General features: G+C 41.9%; 1 protein-coding gene across 3 annotated transcripts in view; it reads left to right on the top strand.

The window, feature by feature from the left end:
• AHCYL1 (adenosylhomocysteinase like 1) overlaps window positions 1-19235 on the top strand; it is an 89792-nt gene that overhangs the window by 57606 nt on the left and 12951 nt on the right. For 2 of the 3 annotated variants that reach the window (XM_033918955.1, XM_033918954.1), the window contains exons 12-16: window positions 4346-4440; window positions 7262-7360; window positions 14903-14971; window positions 16748-16826; window positions 18297-18417. In XM_033918955.1, the coding sequence (XP_033774846.1) occupies window positions 4346-4440; window positions 7262-7360; window positions 14903-14971; window positions 16748-16826; window positions 18297-18417 (463 nt within the window). Of the gene's footprint in view, window positions 1-4345; window positions 4441-7261; window positions 7361-13322; window positions 13380-14902; window positions 14972-16747; window positions 16827-18296; window positions 18418-19235 lie in introns of those variants that run through there. The other variant, XM_033918956.1, reaches the window with a different exon arrangement.

Raw genomic sequence — 19235 nt, 5'->3', positions numbered from 1 at the left:
TGGGTACCCTGTATTCACTTGTTTGCCCGAACTGGTCAGAGGATTTGAAGGGTGAAAAGCATTTTATAAAATATACGCTTAAGAATTTATGGTTGAATCATTTTATTAAATTTCAAATAAATTCTGTACAGCACAGAAATAGAAAAACATCAACAGGATAGCAAAGGCTACTACAGCCCACCCACCTCACACCCTCCCTCCCGCTATCACTGTATAGACAGAATGGTTAACGATATCATACAATAGAAGTATACCAAACATTGGCAAGAACAAAAGATATACAACGACAATTAGTTTTGCATGCCTTAACAACTAAGTCTAGCAGTACCCCCATCTACCCCCCTACAAACTCTGAAAGCAACAAAACCCAAAGAACCACAACAACCGAGCAAACATTCCACCCTCCCACCGTAGCCCAGACACCCAAACCAACAAATACCACACAGCAGGAAGAATAAAGAAGGAATCCCAAATTCAAAATGAACAAACAGATATCTGTCCCACCCTAACCACCCACCCCTCCCCTCTCACCTCCTAGTCCCCCAATCCCCCTCCCAGAATCGTACTAGAAATGTACTTAATCATCCTTACTACAAATGCAAGGATTCAAAACAAAGCTGCTTGCCCTCACTGGTAGCTGCTGAATATAGGGTTCCCAGGTCAACCAGTTACTCACACTGTTGTTTATAGGTGGGGGAGGTCGCTCTAGCATCCAGAAGCATTAACGCATGAAACACTGCTTTCCAATGCCAAAATGAAGGCGGGGCCTTCTCTAACCAATATTGCAAGATACACTTCTAACCCACTATATAAAGGCCTTTCGAAGCAACTCTCGGAACCCCTTCCGATAGCAACCTTCCCATTGAAGAAACAACACTATCTGAGTGGACAGGGGCACTATCTGATGAAGGACAGCCCCCAGAAAAGCACAACTATCACCCCAGAAAATCTGGATGCGGGGACAAAGCCAAAAAGCACAGCCCAGAGTGTTATCCGCTTGGTGACATTTGGGGCAACAGCTAGAAGTTAATTAACCAAAATGACAAACCTGAACTTGAGACTGACATAAGGTCACAAAACTACCCTAAAAAGGCTCTCTCTATAGTAGGCACTGGAAATGGAAGAAACCCCTAAACTAAGGGCCCTCTCCATGACCGCTGCATCCCCAAATAGCCCCTGTGGGGGTAAACTAAGTCAAGGACCTATTTAAACTATGAAATAGATGGCAGAACTTCATCCCCCTGAGCAAAGTACCCAGTCGAGACCCCACCCCCAAATCCAAACCCTCCCTTTTCAGTGTCTGCAAATAATGGGTTAATTGCATATAGGCCACACCCCCGAATAAGCCAACAAAGCTGCAAAGGGCAACACTCTGGTCTTCACAGTTCAAAGGAGAACATATGTTCCAAGAGCAAGCCTACCCACCAATGAATAGGACCCAGATCCAAATTCCCCCTGAATGTGCCATAACTTCTTCAGTGCATTCCACACCTGCCTCATATATGTCAAAAGGAGGTGATCCTTTCATCTAGATCAGGGGTGCCCACATTTTCTTGGCTTGTGAACTACTTTTAAAATGACCAGTTCAAAATGATCTACCAACAATAAAATTTAAAAAAACACAAAGCACACTGTATGCAGAGAAAATGTTAATTGTCATTTATATTCGGGGGGTTTTTCAAAGAGATCAAGGCAGATGACTTTAAAATATGCAATGTCACCTCAGTAACAACTATACAAAAATAGACAAATATAGCCCCTCCCCTTTTACTAAACCATGATAGCGGTGAATACCCCGCACTGCCCCCGACGTTCATAGGCTCCCTGCGCTAAAAACTGCTATCGCAGTTTAGTAAAAGGGGGCCATACTTCAAAATATAGACAGCAGATATAAATTTGGACATATTTTGATCACTAAATTGAAAATAAAATTATTTTTCCTATCTTTGCTGTCTGGTGATTTCATGAGTCTCTAGTTGCAATTCCTTCTTCTGACTGTAAATCCAATATTTATTTATTTCTGCCTCCAGACCTCATTCCATTCCCCAACCAACATCTCTCTCTGTACTTCCTTGAGTCCAACTTTTTCTTCCTCTCTTCCTACCCTCTCCCCTTCCTTTCTTTCTCTCTCTGCTCCCTTTCTGTCTTTCTTTCTCTCTCCCTGCTCCCTCCCCATTCTTTTTTTTTTTAATTTTAACAAGTTTATGGAATTTTCACAATGGCAAATACACCAGATAGCCAAACCCCCACCCCAAAAAATAAATATAAGGCAATACTATCCAACCCCAAATTTCCCCCCTCTCTTTTTCTTTCTCCCTGCCCCCCTTCTTTCTTTATGTCTGTCTTTCTTTCTCTCTCCCTGCCCCCCCCCAAGTCACCACCACCAATTTATCCCTGATTTCCTGACGCCAGTCCACAGCCTCCCCCCCCTGATGTCAATTCTGATGTCAGAGAGGAAGTTCTGGGCCAGCCAGGCAGCGATTGGCTGTCCCGGAATTTCCTCTCCGACGTCAGAATTAATGTCGGGGGGGGGGGGAGGAAGGCTGTGGTCCTGGCGCTTGTATGCACCTGGTGTCGGGAAAGCAGGGAGAACAGAACGCAAAGACAACATGAGTCTATTGTGGAGCCCGGGATGGGCTCCGCGATTGACTCGCGTTGTCTTTGCGATCTATTGGTCGATAGTGATCGACCTTTTGGGCACCCCTGATCTAGCTGCCCCCTGTGCCTGGAATAAATTACCCAAGTTTGTCTATCAAGCCTCTTCCCTTGTTTAAAAGCAGACTGAAAACCCACCTTTTTGATATAGCTTTCGATCCTTAACCCTACTCCTCTGCCCTCCAATCCAACCAGCTGATTAACTGTTCCCCTTAACTATCCATGACAATCCTGTTTGTCTGTTTAGATTGTAAGCTCCTTTGAGTAGGGACTGTTTTCTTACTCTTTGTGATTGTGCAGCGCTGCGTGCTTCTGGTAGCGCTATAGAAATAATTAATAGTAGTAGTAGTAGTAGGCACCTGCAAAAGAGAATGGGGAAAGAGCGCTCCAAGTCCCACATCATGTAATCAGAAGTCCCTAAAAACAAATCCAAACCACAGGCCAAATTATACAGATATAGATTAGGAACCCCCATCCTTCTCTGCGTCTAGCCCCTCCACCATATAGCCTAACCACAACCTAGGCTTCCTCCCTTTCCAAAAAAAGAGTTACAAGGCAGAAGCCAAGGCAACATCGGAAGCTGTTGAAGAGTGAAGAGTATATAACCAACGAGGGAAAATGATCATAGTGCTATTCTCCCACTCAGCTGTAGCGGTAAGGAATTCCAAATCACCAACAAACGGGAGACATTACACTCGTAAAGCTTACAAGGATCCGCGGGTAAGCGTTTGCCCAATGCAAAGGAAAGGACCTTGGCCAAGACTCCCTAGTCTGCTTCTGATTTAGAGGTCTTTAATGTAAAACTCGCACATACTTTCCAATAAGAAAGGGAGCGAGGAGACTGGATCAGTGATATGCACCAGGATGTCATCGGCAAAAGCCGAGATTTTAAAGTGCTCAGACCCCAAGCGCACCCCAGGGACCTCCAGAATCTCAAGAATAAGTGGAATCAAGGTAAGTACGAACAACAGTGGGGAGAGTCTTTAAGCTTGCCCATTCACCCACAGCTGGGCCAGGGGTCTATCGTAAAGCACACGATATCATATCTCTCTCCAGAACCACATACAAGAACTCCCACCTCACCCTGCCAAAAAACTAATGAGCAAGGAGGGAGCCCCTGCAGCATGCACCACCTGCAACAACGCTAATATGGTCCAGATATTTTTCACTTTCTGACGTCAGTTGCAATAGAAGGTTTTGCATGCAATATATCCGGTGTCTCTAGGAACTGGTTCCACTCTTCAGTATAAAATAGCTATTCAAGACTTGTGCAGATGGGATCAGAAATAGTTCGTGGGGATGGGGTGGGGACATATTTTTCCCTGCGTCATTCTCTGATCTTAGCAGCACTGGATGCCACGCATTTGTATGCCTTATCAATTCTGCTATCTTTAGAGAAAACTTCAGTTACAAGTAAGTAACATTCTGATGTGCTCTACTGATTGAATATGAAGTGATATAAATTGCAAGATAAGTTTTGGTTATCTTGTAATTAATGAGGATTTTGTGTTTATTATGTATGTCTTATGTATATAAAGTTTGTAACCTGCTTTGAGCTTTATGGGGAGGATGGGCTAAAGAACGAACTAACTAAATAGCTGCATTCTTTGAAAAGAAAAGCATTAAATGATAATGCTCCTGAGGTCTGCATGATCTCTGCAAGGAGTCTGATTCATTCTCTTCTTTTAAGGTAATAAGAATGTGGTGACACGTGAACATTTGGATCGCATGAAGAATAGCTGCATTGTATGTAACATGGGGCATTCCAATACAGAGATTGATGTGGTAAGGACTCTTTACTTACACTCCCTCCCCCCCCCCGCCTGTTTCCTTCTCATGGGCCTGACTATCTGCACAGCAGGGGCAAGAGTACTTACAAATGAGATCTGGGAGCCCTACTGGGTGCCAAGGTCGTAGGAAGGAGATCCATGTGTCTTATTTACTCTGAGGATCCAGGATTCCCATTTTAACAAGAGCAAGAACAAAAGATATGCTATACCGGGTCAATAAAAATCTATTGAGCCTGTAAGCCTGTCTGTGACAATGGCAGTCTGGGTTATTTGGAAGTACGCAGCAGATCCAACAGGAAAACCCATTCCCCTTTGCTGACTCCTAGAGTTAGAGGTGGAGACACTCAAATCTATCTAGCTAATTATCATTGATGGATCTGACCTCCAAGTACTTGTCTAAATCTTTTAGCAACTTAGTCCAGGCAAATTGAACTGAAATCTGAAAAGGCTGCAAACCGGTCTGATTTTCAGGAAACCCCTGATTGATATGCATGATACACAGTTGCATACAATGGAAACGGACATTTTATTGATAGGCAGAAAACAAACATGGAATCTTGCAAATGTCTCATGAATATTCATTACTCACAATACAAAAATAGAAACTTTGCCTGACTTTATTATATCAAAACATCATTTTGATAGACTAAATATTTATTCAGGCAAAGCTTCTATTTTTGTATTGTGAGTATAAATCATATAGGGAGGACGCTTTTATTTATATTAGCCCAGTGAAGGGGAGTTGAATTACCAATGAATATTCATTAGGGATATCCTGAAAACAACTGGCCTGCAGCCCTTCAAGATTGCCACAATCAGGGTAAGAACTTTTAAGAGATGGTGATGCTGGATAGGGCACATTTTTAAGAGGCATCCTGCTAATGTGCTGTTGAAAGGTGGTTATCTCAGGGTGGTGGCGGAAAATAAGACACAGCAGTTTCAGCTCTAAATACATCAATGTCCATGAAAAAAGTATTTGTGGATAAAATATGGGTCCATGAGAACTATGTAACATTACACATTACAAATATTTATTTTATTATTTATTAAATTTATTAAATAAATATGTAACAGTTACAAACAGCAATAAAGATACAACATCTTAATTATGAAGTTACAAATTTATCAGAGATAAGTTTTTACTGTTCTTCTGAAGGATTGGTAGGACAAAGCTTTCAAAATAGTTTCACTTAACCAAAATTCCCATCATGTTTGTCTGCCTCTATTGGTTCTCATGGTGGAGACTTGATAAAAAGCATTTAAACATGGGTGACAGACCTGCACAGAGTGGCAGGTGCGGTTGTGGTCACCTTGTTGAGCAGATCTTTTTCTGCTTTCATTTACTGGTAGAGAGAACGAGAGGGCACTCTCTAAAGTTAAAAGAGGATAGATTCCGTACCAACGTAAGGAAGAGAGTGGTAGAAATCTGGACGCTCTTCCAGAGTCTGTTAAATTTTATCTGCCACTTGGACACCCAGTCTTCCAAATTTTCTAAGATCTGCCTTCAATTTTTCACAATCTGCATGCATTTTAACAACTTTAAACAGTTTAGTGTCATCTGCAAATTTAATCACCTCACTTGTCGTTCCAATTTCCAGATCATTTATAAATAAGTTAAATAGCATTGGTCTCAATACAGATCCATGTGGCACTCCAATGTTTACTCTCCTCCATTGAGAAAAATGACTGGCCTTGCAGAAATAAAATTTTAATAAATTTCAAGAGGTTTGGAGACCATTAATAGAATTTTGTAAGGAGTAAAATATCATTTTTCCCTAAATGGTATAATTGTACAGGAAGGGGTGGTGGGAGGGACTTTAATTATATATTGATGGGTTGGATTAATAGAAAATATTATATATATGTAACCACATGTGTAATAACAGGGTTGGGAAGGAGGGTTTTATTTTTACTAATGAAATTGATAATGATAGATATTCAAGTGATATTGTATAAGTTTAACTGTTATTTTCTGACGCACTTGTTGTAAGATGAAAAAATGAATAAAGAACTTATAAAAAAAAAGATATCTGTCAGGCCTTATAATAGCTGTTACTCTTCTTATCTGATTGTGCTTGGTTTGAATTTCAACTTCCAGCTTGGAAGCTCCTACTTTTATTTTTCCAAATTTCCTTTGTGAATTCTAAGATTTTCTTTTTCTTTGAATGCTCCAACTAATATTCTGCGAGAGCTGCCACGCTTACATTATCCCTCTCTTCAAGTCACTTCATTGGCTTCCCATCTGTTTCCAAATACAGTTCAGACTCCTCTTACTGACTTAGAAGTGCATTCACTCTGTAGCCCCTCAATATCTCTCCTCACTTCTCCCCCTATGCTTCCTCCCTGTGAACTCTGTTCATTGGGTAAGTCCCTCTTATCTATACCCTTCTCCTCCACGGCTAACTCCAGACTCCGTCCCTTCTTTCTTGCTGCACTGTATGCCTGGAATAGGCTGCCAGAGTCAATATGTCATACTCCATCTCTATTCAAATCCAAGCAAAAAGCCCACTTTCAGCTCTTAACTTCCACACACTGTCATATACCTATACTGCTAGAAACTCCTCAACCCTGAGATGTCTTGTCTGTCCAAATTAGATTGTAAGGGACTTTCTAATGAATGTTAAATGTATAGCGCAGCGTACGCCTTTCAGCACTATAGAAGTGATAAACAGTAGTAGTAGTATGCATGTAGACACGCACACATGTGTGCTAGTAGGGATAGTTCTGAGATTTTTTTTTTAATGCCTTTATAAAATAGTTTTGTTTTGGGGTTTTTTTCACTTCACATAGACTACTCTGTTGTGTTTGTTTTTCAGGCCAGTCTGCGTACACCAGAGCTCACATGGGAGCGAGTTCGTTCTCAGGTGGACCACGTTATCTGGCCTGATGGCAAGCGAGTTGTTCTGCTGGCTGAGGTATGTCTGAGTTTCTTTGGGTGGAGCAGGTTCCCCCATGAAGGAGAAAGATAGAGGGTTGCAATTCTAAATGGCAACTTTGCTAGGTGCAATAACTTGACAGAGTCCCCCAGTTTCCAGTCTTGGCTGCCTCTGGCATTTACCTCATGCGCTGATGTGGTACAGTCAACAGGACCATAGCTGCTCAGTTGCATATGAGATGGGAGGAAACAGCTGATTCTGCCACCTCTGGACAATGGGCACTAAATAGAGAACAGCTGCTCCACTCTCTTTCAGGTCCTCTGTCAACTGCATGTGCTGTTTGCTGTCGCAGAAAAAGGAGGGGTAGATGGAGAAGAGGAAACTATGGTGGAGTGTGAGTCAGGAAAACTGCAATTCCAGCAAGTAATTTATGGGTAATGAGGAGAGAGGTGAGAAGAGGAATTGAGGCTTGGGGATGGTGCTATGTGAAGCTAAATATTGGAGAAAGTGAGGGGCAAATGGATGAACTGAGGGGTAGCAAAAGATGAAGGTGAAAAGAAAGTGAATACTCTTGCATTGTCATCTTCCACTTTGGTTCATCTTTTTCCTGACCAAAATCTGTGCTAGGGAGTGCGGGGATTGTGATAAAACTGTATGGAGGCATTTTTACATAAAAAGTGTAGGAGAGGAACAGAGAGATTTATAAAGACGTACACAAGAACATAAGACTTGGTCAAACCAAAAGTCCATTAAGCCAATGATCCAACCGTGGCCAGTCCAGTTCACCTTCTGTAATTTTTTAGGTCTATTTAACTCCAAATACTTCAAGTGGAAATCAATATGAAAAAATTCACCTGCAAAAAAGAAAATTCAATGCTTAAAAGATACAATCACTGGTGTTAGGGTATGCCAAGGAGCAAAGCATGCCCTGTGAGTGTGATGGCTTCCTGGATTCAATAAATATATGATAATATAAATAGTAAGTTATAAGGGAGTGCCCTCAGAGTGAGGTTGAAAACTCTAAAGAGTAACTCAAATAGAGTGACTCTAATGCTTACCAGAAGCAAAGCCAGCAACAAGAGTGCTAGCTGCGCTCCATCATCTGGACGCTCTCATGTGCAAATAATTGCTTAAATCAATGAAACAATGAAAGCAGTGTTCACCTAAATATCCAAAAATGCCAAAGCAAAACATAAAATCACAAGGCATGCGATGCCCTAAATGCCAGACCCGCAGACCTGTAGGAGATTTGGATATACAGCAATAAAAAAAAGCAGGAACTTGGGGGGAAGCAGAGCTTGACAAGATGGCGGTTTGAAGTTGCACCGGGACGTCGTAGCGGTCCTTATGAAATATTTCTACCTTGCCATGGTGAAAAGGAAATCTAAATGCCGAGGTTTACCGGGAGAGCAGTTATCTTGGACCAGCCTGATGGACGAGTTTGTGCAGTTAGGCCCAAGAATGCAGCAGCCGGAAGATAATGCCTCGGCTGCAGGGAACGCGCAAGCTGAAGCGCATGTACTCTCCTTTGAGGGTGTCAGCTTGTCTGCGGAGGAACAGAGTCCTCTGGTTCATCCTGAGGCGTCGGGAACGGAAGGTGCAGGAGTAGAAGAGGAGCGGCCGATGCCAAGAAAGGTCCGGGACACCCTGTTGCCTGCCCAGCCGGAGCCGAGAGGAAGCAGGAGGATTGTGCAGTGTCAGCTATGCAGCCGTGAGGAGAGGAGGACCAGACAAAAGTGGTTCCTGATGTTTCTGCAGCAAACGCAAGTACTATTGCTCTATCGGGGAATCAGAACTGAATTTCTGCCCCTAAGCAAACCTAAAGTCTTCAATATGGAATCAATTTGGGAGGCCATTTCTAGTCTCCAGATTTCCCTGGGAAGCCAGATACAGCAACTTTCTCAATGTTGTACTGGAGTACTATCAGAAAGTTTGGATTTGAAGAATAAATGAGATGACTATGACACCAGAATAAAATCTTTAGAGACGCAAGCACTAACTTGGGTTAAAGATAGTGCAAGTCTTCATTTCAAGCAAGAAATGGTGGAAAACTCCATTATGAGATGTAATTTGCGGATTATTAACTTTCTGAAACTATTTTCCATATCGGCAACAGATATGTTTAAGTGTTACTTAAGTGAAGTTTTGAAAGTACCTGACTCCTATCCACCTCTCTATAAAATATATTACTTACCTGTGAGACCTAGGTTTCAAAATCCCAATCAGCAGAATTTATCTGCAGATAGTTTAGATTTATTTAATTTCCTGGAGAGGTCGGAAACTGAGACTCAAGTACCAGCTACTTTACTAGTACAGTTTGCCATTGATTAAGATAGGGAATGGATGTTAAATTGTTCTTCAAATATAAAGATGTTACCTTTTTGTCCAATATCATAAGAATGTACCCATGAGCTTCGAGAGACTGGAACATCCTTATAGGTCTTAAATCAGTGATGGACTTCCACCATTGATTTAAGCCCGCAGAAAGGAGAGGAGAGGGATGTTAGACCTCTGAAAGAGGGAGGGAAGGAGAGAGAGATGCCTGAACATAGGAGAGAAGAGAGATTCCAGGCTATGGGAAGGAGAGGGAAAATATGCCAGACCATATGAGGGGGGAAGACAGAGATGTCTGACCAAGGGAGAGGGATGAGGGTGCTTAGGGATGGAGAGGAAGGGGAGACAGAGGGAGGAGATGGTGCACAGCAATGGGTGCGACAGGGAAGAGATAAGAAGAAATGCTTCTTATGGATAGATGGGAGTAGGGGAGAAGAAAGAGGGAGGAGATGGTACACATGGATAGATGGGAAGGGAAGGCATGGAAAAGTAGATTTTGAGAAGAAAGCGGAAAAATGGAAGAAAGTTGAATGTTAAAAGTTAATGCTAAAGATGGATGTATAGAACAAAACACAAAAGACCCCTCCTCTCATCAATACTGGGCAAGTTTCTCAAATAATATCATATAAAGCATCTTCAATCAATTCATTCTATACTTTTTCTTAAATAATCCCATCCTTTGTGTTCAAACCTTAAATGTTTCTTTTTTGTATAAATTGTAGTTCTTCCCATTACCCATTTGTACAAATTTGTACTAATTTGTAATAGAACAAATGATTTTTATGTAATGTCTTATCTTATTTTATTTTGTCCACCCTGCTCTCTTTTTATGTATTGAAACATGTAATACGCATTGAAATATATGATATTGTGTAAAAAATCAAAATCTATTAAACTTGAACTTGAAACTTGAAAACTTGATATAACATTTAAAGGCTTTTAAATATTTAAATGTGCTCATAAGCTCTTCAGCAAGGCACCACAGCAGCGGTACAATGTCGCTGGAAAGGTGCTTGAATTTTAATCATAACACATTGCATGGAGCAAGGATTCCTGCTTCTACTGGAGTGGCAAATGTTATGGCTCTACAAAAGCTGTTTAACGGTAGACCACTTATCTGAAAAGGTATGGATATATGGCAGAAAGTGAAGGAGAGAAAACCAGCAAATGGATAAGGTGGCCCTGGATACACAGTTAAGAGCACAGACAGAAGGAAATGCAGCCAGAGACTGGAAAAAAATGGTTTGAAAACCAAAATCACCAGGCAACAAAGATAGGGGAAATGATTTTATTTTCAATTTAGTGATTGAATTGTGTCAGTTTTGAGAAATGACATCTACTCCCTTTATTTTGCGCTGTTCAGGAAGAAATGCATTTGTTTCTATTTCTCTGGTAGTTGAACTGCATGAAGAGTCTTGAATCTTAGGGTTTGGTTTGTATACGAGAGCTGTTGAAAAAGTATCGGACTAATCTTTGGATTGAAAAAATGTGATCATGTTTCCCCATTTTACAGACAGTTACAATGGTTGCCTTTTGAAGCCAGAGTATTGTTTAAGTTTGGTTGTACCTATTTTAAAGTACTGTTTGGTATGGCTCCTAATTATTTGTCTTTGTGCTTTGAGCGATACAGACCTAATAGGAATACTCGAGGGTAACGTTTGTTTACTTTTCCAACTATTAAGCCCTGTCGAAGAGATTTTTAGATAAACTGCTCAGCTTTCAGGCAGGTAAAATGGATCAATGGCTAAGAACCATTATTTCTCAAGCTCACTCATATATGCCCTTCAGGAAATCACTAAAAACTGATCTATTTGAAAAATATGTAAGTTGATGTCCCAGATTATTTACTGGTAAATTATATATTGATCTCACAGCTAGTATATTTCTGCTATAGCATAATGTATTCTAAGTTCAACTTTTTAGAATATCATATACTGATCTTATAGTTTGGAATTCAAATATATTGTATTTCAATCTACTCATTTATTGTATAATTTTAGTTCAACTTTTTATTCATTTATTGTATAACTAGTGTTTAAGCCCGTTACATTAACGGGTGCTAGAATATATGCCTGTCTGTCTTTCTTTCTTTATGTCTTTCTCCCTGCTCCTGTCTCTTTCTTCCTTTCTTTCTGTCTATCTCCCTCCTGCTATTTTTCTCTCTCTCTCCCTGGCACCCTTTGTCTGTCTGTCTTTCTTTCTGTCTGTCTCTCTGGTCCCCTGTTTGTCTTTATTTCTGTCTCTCTCTCTCCCTGGCCTCCTTTGTCTGTATTTCTTTCTGTCTCTCTCCCCCCCCCACACTTTCCTTTGCAGAAGCAGCAGCGGTATTTCCCTTCCCCTCCAGGTCCCTGTGAAGTAGTAGCAGCACTTTCCCCCACCCCCCATTCCCTTCTCTCCCCCCCACTTTCCTTTGCAGAAGCAGCAGTGATATTTCCCTTCCCCTCCAGATCCCTGTGAAGTAGTAGCAGCATTTTCCCCCACCCCCCATTCCCTTCTCTCCCCCCACTTTCCTTTGCAGAAGCAGCAGTGATATTTCCCTTCCCCTCCAGATCCCTGTGAAGTAGTAGCAGCATTTTCCCCCACCCCCCCCATTCCCTTCTCTCCCCCCCACACTTTCCTTTGCAGAAGCAGCAGCGGTATTTCCCTTCCCCTCCAGGTCCTTGCTGAAGCCGTAGCAGCATTTTCCCCCACCCCCCATTCCCTTCTCTCCCCCCCCACTTTCCTTTGCAGAAGCAGCAGTGATATTTCCCTTCCCCTCCAGATCCCTGTGAAGTAGTAGCAGCATTTTCCCCCACCCCCCATTCCCTTCTCTCCCCCCCCCACACTTTCCTCTGCAGAAGCAGCAGCGGTATTTCCCTTCCCCTCCAGGTCCCTGCTGAAGCAGTAGCAGCATTTTCCCTCACCCCCCATTCCCTTCTCTTACCGTGAGCTGTCCTGCTCCATTCGGCCCCTCCCCCTTCCCTTCCCACGGGCTGGCCTGTAAGTTTCAAAGTACCGGCGGCTCTTCTCATGATCCCTATGGTGGCTGATCCTCCTGTAAAGAGCAGCCTGCGATGGTGTCCAGCTTTAGCGAACCTTGCAGGCCGCTCTCCAACTTGGTAGCACGTTCCCTCTGACGCGATCCCGTGCGTCAGAGGGAACGTGCTACCGAGGGTGGAGAGCGGCCTGCGAGGTTCGCTTAAGCCGGACACCATCGCAGGCTGCTCTTTAGAGGAGGATCAGCAGTAGCGGTGGCGGCGGCAGCGGCGAGTTAGGACGGGAGGTGTGTTCCCTGCTGAGGACGTGGGGAGGGAGAGAGCTTGCCTGGCTTCCATGGTGAGTGAGGGCGGGAGGAGGGGAGTGGCCAAAATGTTCCCTGCCGCCGGATTGGTGGCCACGGATCAGAAATCACAGCAGCAGGGATCACGAAATTTCAAGAGCGCATGCACGCTCTAGGGTTTTATTATATAGGATTCTAGTTCAACTTTTTAGAATATTGTATTTTAATCATTGACTGTATATTTTTAGTATTGTATGTGAACCGTCCAGAACTATGTGGTAGGACGGTATATAAAAATAAAATTATTATTATTAATTTTTCTTGCGTAAACAAAGCTAGGGAGGCATGGTTTGGTGCACATATGTAGGTGACCCTAATGCACATGCTTGAATTTTTTCCCGCCTACAGAAGCTGTCAGTCACCGGCAGACCGCCGATGAGTGAGGAAGTGTGAGCGCCATCCAATTTTCATTTTTGACAAAATGACAGAAAAAGTTGAACAATGCTACTGTATTAAATTTTATGTAAGGCTTGGTGATTCCCAAGTGGAAATGATCCGCAAGATTCAACAGGCCTTCGGGGACGAAGCAATGGGCACCACACAGATAAAGGAGTGGTACAACCGCTTCAGAGATGGCCGCACATCAGTGGAGAGTGAAGCATATTCTGGTAGGCCCTCAACATCCAGAAATGAGATCGTCATTGACCAATTGAGGACCCTGGTGATGCAGGATAGTCGAATCACCAAGGAGTACTACCAAGAGGTTCTGTGACTCCTTCGGAACGGCCAGACCTGTGGGCAATTGCAGCTCCATTACAATTACGCAACTGCTCATTCTTCACATTTCATACGGAGTTTCCTGGCTAAACACAACACACCTGTGATTCCTCGGGCTCTAAACTCTCTTGACATGGATCTGTGTGACTTCTGGTTTTCCCCCAAGCTGAAAATGCCCCTGAAAGGGACCAGATTTCAGTCAGAATGCAATGGAGCAGTTGTGAGCAATCTCAAAAGACGCGTTCCAGCGCTGCTTCTGACAATGGCAGAACCGATGGAAGAAGTGTGTGGCAGCCCAAGGGGACTACTTTGAAGGAGATTGCTGTATCTGAATACGAGTATTTTTTATGAATAAAGGTCTGATACTTTTTGAACAGCCCTCGTGGTCCTGTATTTGCATAGGGGTTATCTGTGTCCTGCATGTGTGACCAAGGCCAGGTGTTCTGGTAGGAATGAATGTTGAGAAACATACAATGTGCTTTGTGTAGTTTAATTTTGTGGTTAACCATTATGTATTATTAATAAGATTATATTGTGTGTATATATGAAAAATGAATGGAAAAAATGGTATTATAATTAGTATTGTTACGGGGGTGTGGTCTGGGGAGGAGCTTGCAGGCCCTCTCCCAAACAAAAAAGCCTATGTCCATAGAGGAACAGGACAAAGATTGGAAACTTTGAATAGCAGGTTAGTTAAATTCTGTCCAGCAAGTGTTGATTAAAGATGAAGAAGTTATACATAATAAACTGGAAACTACTGAAAATAAATTGAGGTGTTTGAACCTGAGATTTGTTGGTTTCCCCGAATGCTGGGGAGCGTTCCTGTGCTGGGCTCCATCCTGCTATCCTTGGAGAACACCTGCTATAGGTAAGTAACTGTATTCACCCCATGAGACCAGCAAAATCTGTTATACTCATGTCTTTTGTTTTTAAAGGCTTTTTCAGAGTAAGGGGATTAATTAGAATACATCTGGATGCTTATCTCCACTAATATCTTGCTTTTGCTATCTGTTTATCAACTGTTGTCGCACTTCTAGTCAATTAATTAAAAGATCACTTTGAAATTCTTGAGGCTACTTACAGAGTAATTGAATATAATTCTGGGCTTAGTTTTGCGACACGTTGTGAATAATTTTGAAAGGAATTTCCATAGTTAAGCACCTGAAAATCGCCTCCTTATGTCTTTCAATTTTTCTTATCCTCTATTTTAGGGTCGTCTTTTGAATCTAAGTTGTTCAACAGTTCCCACCTTTGTGCTGTCTATAACAGCCACTACCCAGGTATGAGCTCCTTTGGATCCCTTCTCTTCGTGCATGTGTATCAAATGGATATGTGCGACGCTTGTTTATAGCTGTAATTAAGTCCAATTGTTTTTGTTTATACCTCGTTAACTAATTCATCTGCCCAGCACATGCATTTTTACCTTTCTTCTCTGCCTTTCCAGAAAGCCCCGTTATTTCCATCTATTTCGCTTTTTCCCAACCCAGTCCAGCATTTGCATCTCTTGCTTCACTTTCCTCCCCCATCTTGTCCAACATCTAATTCTCTTCCCTTCCCCTTCCCTCAAACGTCTCTTTGCTGCTCTTTTCCTCTGATGTTAGTGATGTAATGCAGAGCCTACTGCTACTATTAATTATTTCTAGAGCGCTACCAGACACACGCAGCGCTGTACAGAGTCACAAAGAGTAAGAAAACAGTCCCTGCTCGGAAGAGCTTACAATCTAAACAGACAAACAGGATATCATGGATACAGTTAAGGAGAATGGTTAATCGGCTGGCTGGGTGGATTTGAGCCTCTGCTCAAGCATACTGTGCATCTCTCTGCCGGGTCCCACCCCCATGGCAACAGGAAGTATACATCAGAGAGGTGGGATCTGGCAGAGATGCTCATCCTACTTGAGCAGAGGCTCCACATCACAGCACTCTATTTGCTCACACTGGAGGAAAGGATCCACAAACGGGAAAGATTTGAGGGGAAAAGCTGACACAGGGGGGAGATGCTAGACTATGTAAACTGGGATGGGTGGGGCAACGCTAAACTACAATAGGGCACACCTGTGCTTATTACTAAAACTAGGGACGGAGTTGGGAACAAGGCGTCTGAAATCAGGGCCAAACCCCCCAAATTGCGTACATATTCTAATCTTATTGGGGTATTGCTCCATGAAGCAGCATAAAAACTGTTTTACTACTTGGGATCTATCTAGATAATTGGGATCTGGGTTGGCCACTGTTGGAAACAGGATACTGGGCTTGATGAACCTTTGATCTCTTCCAGTACAGCAATTCTTATATTTTTATGTGAGCCAAGTATAGGGCAATCGAGCCATTGTGACATCATTGATGAGGTTGGCTCTTAGGCATTGGTGGAATGAGGCATTATGACATCACAATCTCAGCTCTGGAATGTTGCTACTCTTTGGATTTCTGCCAGGTACTTGGGACCTGGGTTGGCTACTGTTGAAAACAGGATACTGGGCTTGATGGACCTTCAGTCTGTCCTAGTATCACAATTCTTATGTTGTTATGATGACATATTGAGTATTGTGTGCAGTTCTGGTTGCCACACCTTAAAAAAGATATAGTGGATTAGAAAACATAGAAACATGATAGCAGATAAAGGCCAAATGGCCCATCTAGTCTGCCCATCCACAGTAAACTCTCTTATATGAGGAAAAGCTAAAGAGATTAGGGCTTTTCAACTAATATGAAGACTAGGAAAAAAAACTATGATGTTAAAACAGTAGTAATTCAAAACAAATAGGATAAAATATATATATATATTTTTTACTTATTGCATAGTTAAGCTCTGGAACTTGCTGCCAGAGGATGTGGTAAAAGCACCTAACGTAGCTGATTTTAAAAAGATGTGGACAAATTCCTGGAGGTCCCTGAGGAAAGTCACTGCTCATCTGTTGGACTTGTATCATTTTGTCCTAGCTGAATTTTTAGCCTGGAGCAAATATGGGAGACAAATAGATTCTGTGCTTTAATGATAACTTATTTTCCATCACAATTCTGATATTACTGATTTACTCTGCTTTGATATAATGCAGGCACTGGCTTTGATAGAACTTTTCAATGCTCCTGATGGACGCTACAAACAAGATGTTTACTTGCTGCCTAAGAAGATGGGTGAGAAAAACATACCTGCCCCAGAGCACACCAGAATTGTGTTAACTTTATTGTTGAATCTGATGAATATACAGTACTAGAAGCTGATCAAAAATAGATTACTACTTAAAGCTTTTTTGTAGACTCTAAAGATGACCATCTAGACTAGATCCTGGGACATGGGAATTTGTCAAGCTTTCCTATTACTATGTTATGTCAGCATTTGCATTCCGCCTATGCCTTATCAGTTCTTGGACAGATTCCACAAAACAAGAGCCAGATCAAATTATCCAGGCACTACAAACCATTGAAATAACAGAAATCTCAAATAATAAATAGTGGACTTGCTGAATAGATGGGTTTTTAACAGCCATCGAAATTGAATTGTGTTTCATTCTGGACAAGCGGGTTATCTCCCCCAGGCCATGAGCCTCTGCAGAAGGAATCCACTCCGGATTTTTTTCTAACCCTCCTACTTCACAGAGAGCTCTACTGCCATCTACAGTTTTTCCCATCTGCACGTGAGCCGGAAGGAGTGTTTCTGTTCTGCTCTGCCTTTTTCTTTATTTTCTTCAAAATATTTTTGGATTTCTTCAGGTTTTCTTGCTTGGAACTTCTCTGTTTGTGGGTTCAGCTCTACCTGTGTAGGGAAGAGGCACATCCTGTATGCAATCAGCTCCTTCTCTCCGGCCCTCTTCCCTGCTGGCACCACCCCTTGTTTCTAACTAATTTTAAAGCTATGTTTATAGATTGGATGTTCCTATTTTTGACATTGAACTAGAAAAAAACTCCCAAACCCTATTTTTTGTTCTTTAAGCCTATTTTTGACATGACATTGCCTTGGTTAAATTAAAATGTTTAAACTTAAAAAGCTGTGTCATTGAAATGGAATCAAAAAATCGATTTCAACAGGGCAAATCGAATCAAATTATTTTTCCCTGAATCGGGCAGCACTAGTCGGAGGTGGTCCCTCTCAAGATAGGGGGGCCGACTCTCAGACTTTCTATTCTGGAGACTAATATAAAAAAGAAGGGGTCAGTCCAGAGGTCTTCATCATAAAGTATATAGGGACAGATTTAAAAATCTCAATATGTATACTTTGGAAGGAAGGCAGTAGAGGGGAGATATGATACAGATGTTCAAATACCTCTGTGGCATAAAGTCTCAGAGGAGGTGGAAGGGGACAGACTCGAGAGTCATCTGAGGAAATACTTCATGTAAAGGGTGGTGAATTCATGGAAGAGCCCTCCAGTGGAGTTCAGGAAAGCTGAGGAAGAGGAGGGGAGAGTAGATGGCACATGTGGATTGACTGGATAGATAGACTATATTGGTTTTATCTTGCCATCATTATTTTTTGTGTCTAAGTTTCTCCAGCACATAACATTAATGATCAATCTAATAGCACACTTTTATTTAATTCAGACAGAAACTGCAATATTATGTCTGACACTTGTCTCTTAGTAAATACCATTTCCTCTTTTACTTTCCCAGATGAATACGTTGCCAGTCTGCATTTGCCTTCCTTTGATGCACATTTGACAGAGCTAACAGACGACCAAGCAAAATACCTGGGACTGAACAAAAATGGTCCTTTCAAACCGAACTATTACAGGTGGGTACCATGGGCAACACAGCACAGAGTGAAAGATGGAGCCTTAGAGGTCACTATTCAGATAGGGAAAAATGCTGAAGTACCTGAATAAATTTATGTAACCTGTTCGGCACTCCCCTGGGAGAACGGTATAGAAAACTGAATAAATAAAATACTAATTCTGGACCCCCACAGGATATTCAGGGGTAGATAACTGGTCTAATTGCCACAACACTATCCAGGTAGTGGCAGTGGTGGGTCACCTGGGCTTTACCGGTATTCAAAGCAAACAACAAAGAGAGTTCCAAATTAACTGGGTAGCTATCTGAGTCTTACTGCTCAGTGGCATACCTAGCATATGTGGCACCCAGGGCCCATCATTTTTTGACACCCCCCCATCTATATGAAAAATATGATTTTTAGTAACAATCTACATATCGCACAACAAGAGTGTACCTAGGAAAAGGCAGCATTTTAAACACTGCAGTGAGCACTAGAACACCAACACATACATTGTAAAACTAAACAAACCAGATCCTGCACAGTCAATTGATCCAGTACAGTCGATGCTATCAGAAAGCCATGTCCCTTTTATACACACAGACAGATACACCTTTGCCCAATATGGAATAATCACAAACTAAAAATAGAAATATGTAGACAAAAGTTAAACTGAACTGCCAAGAAACCAACTCTGCATACAATGCAACACCACAACACCACAAAAACAGTAATACATGTCCTCTAAAACTGTGCAAAATATAAAGACAGTAGATGTAAATTTGAAAAACTGATACAAAACAATCACCACCTTACAAATTAACAAATAAAAATAAAAC

Source organism: Geotrypetes seraphini, chromosome 13, assembly GCF_902459505.1.
Source record: "Geotrypetes seraphini chromosome 13, aGeoSer1.1, whole genome shotgun sequence".
NCBI classification, from domain to species: Eukaryota; Metazoa; Chordata; class Amphibia; order Gymnophiona; family Dermophiidae; genus Geotrypetes; species Geotrypetes seraphini.
This window is presented reverse-complemented; position numbering and strand designations above follow the sequence as displayed.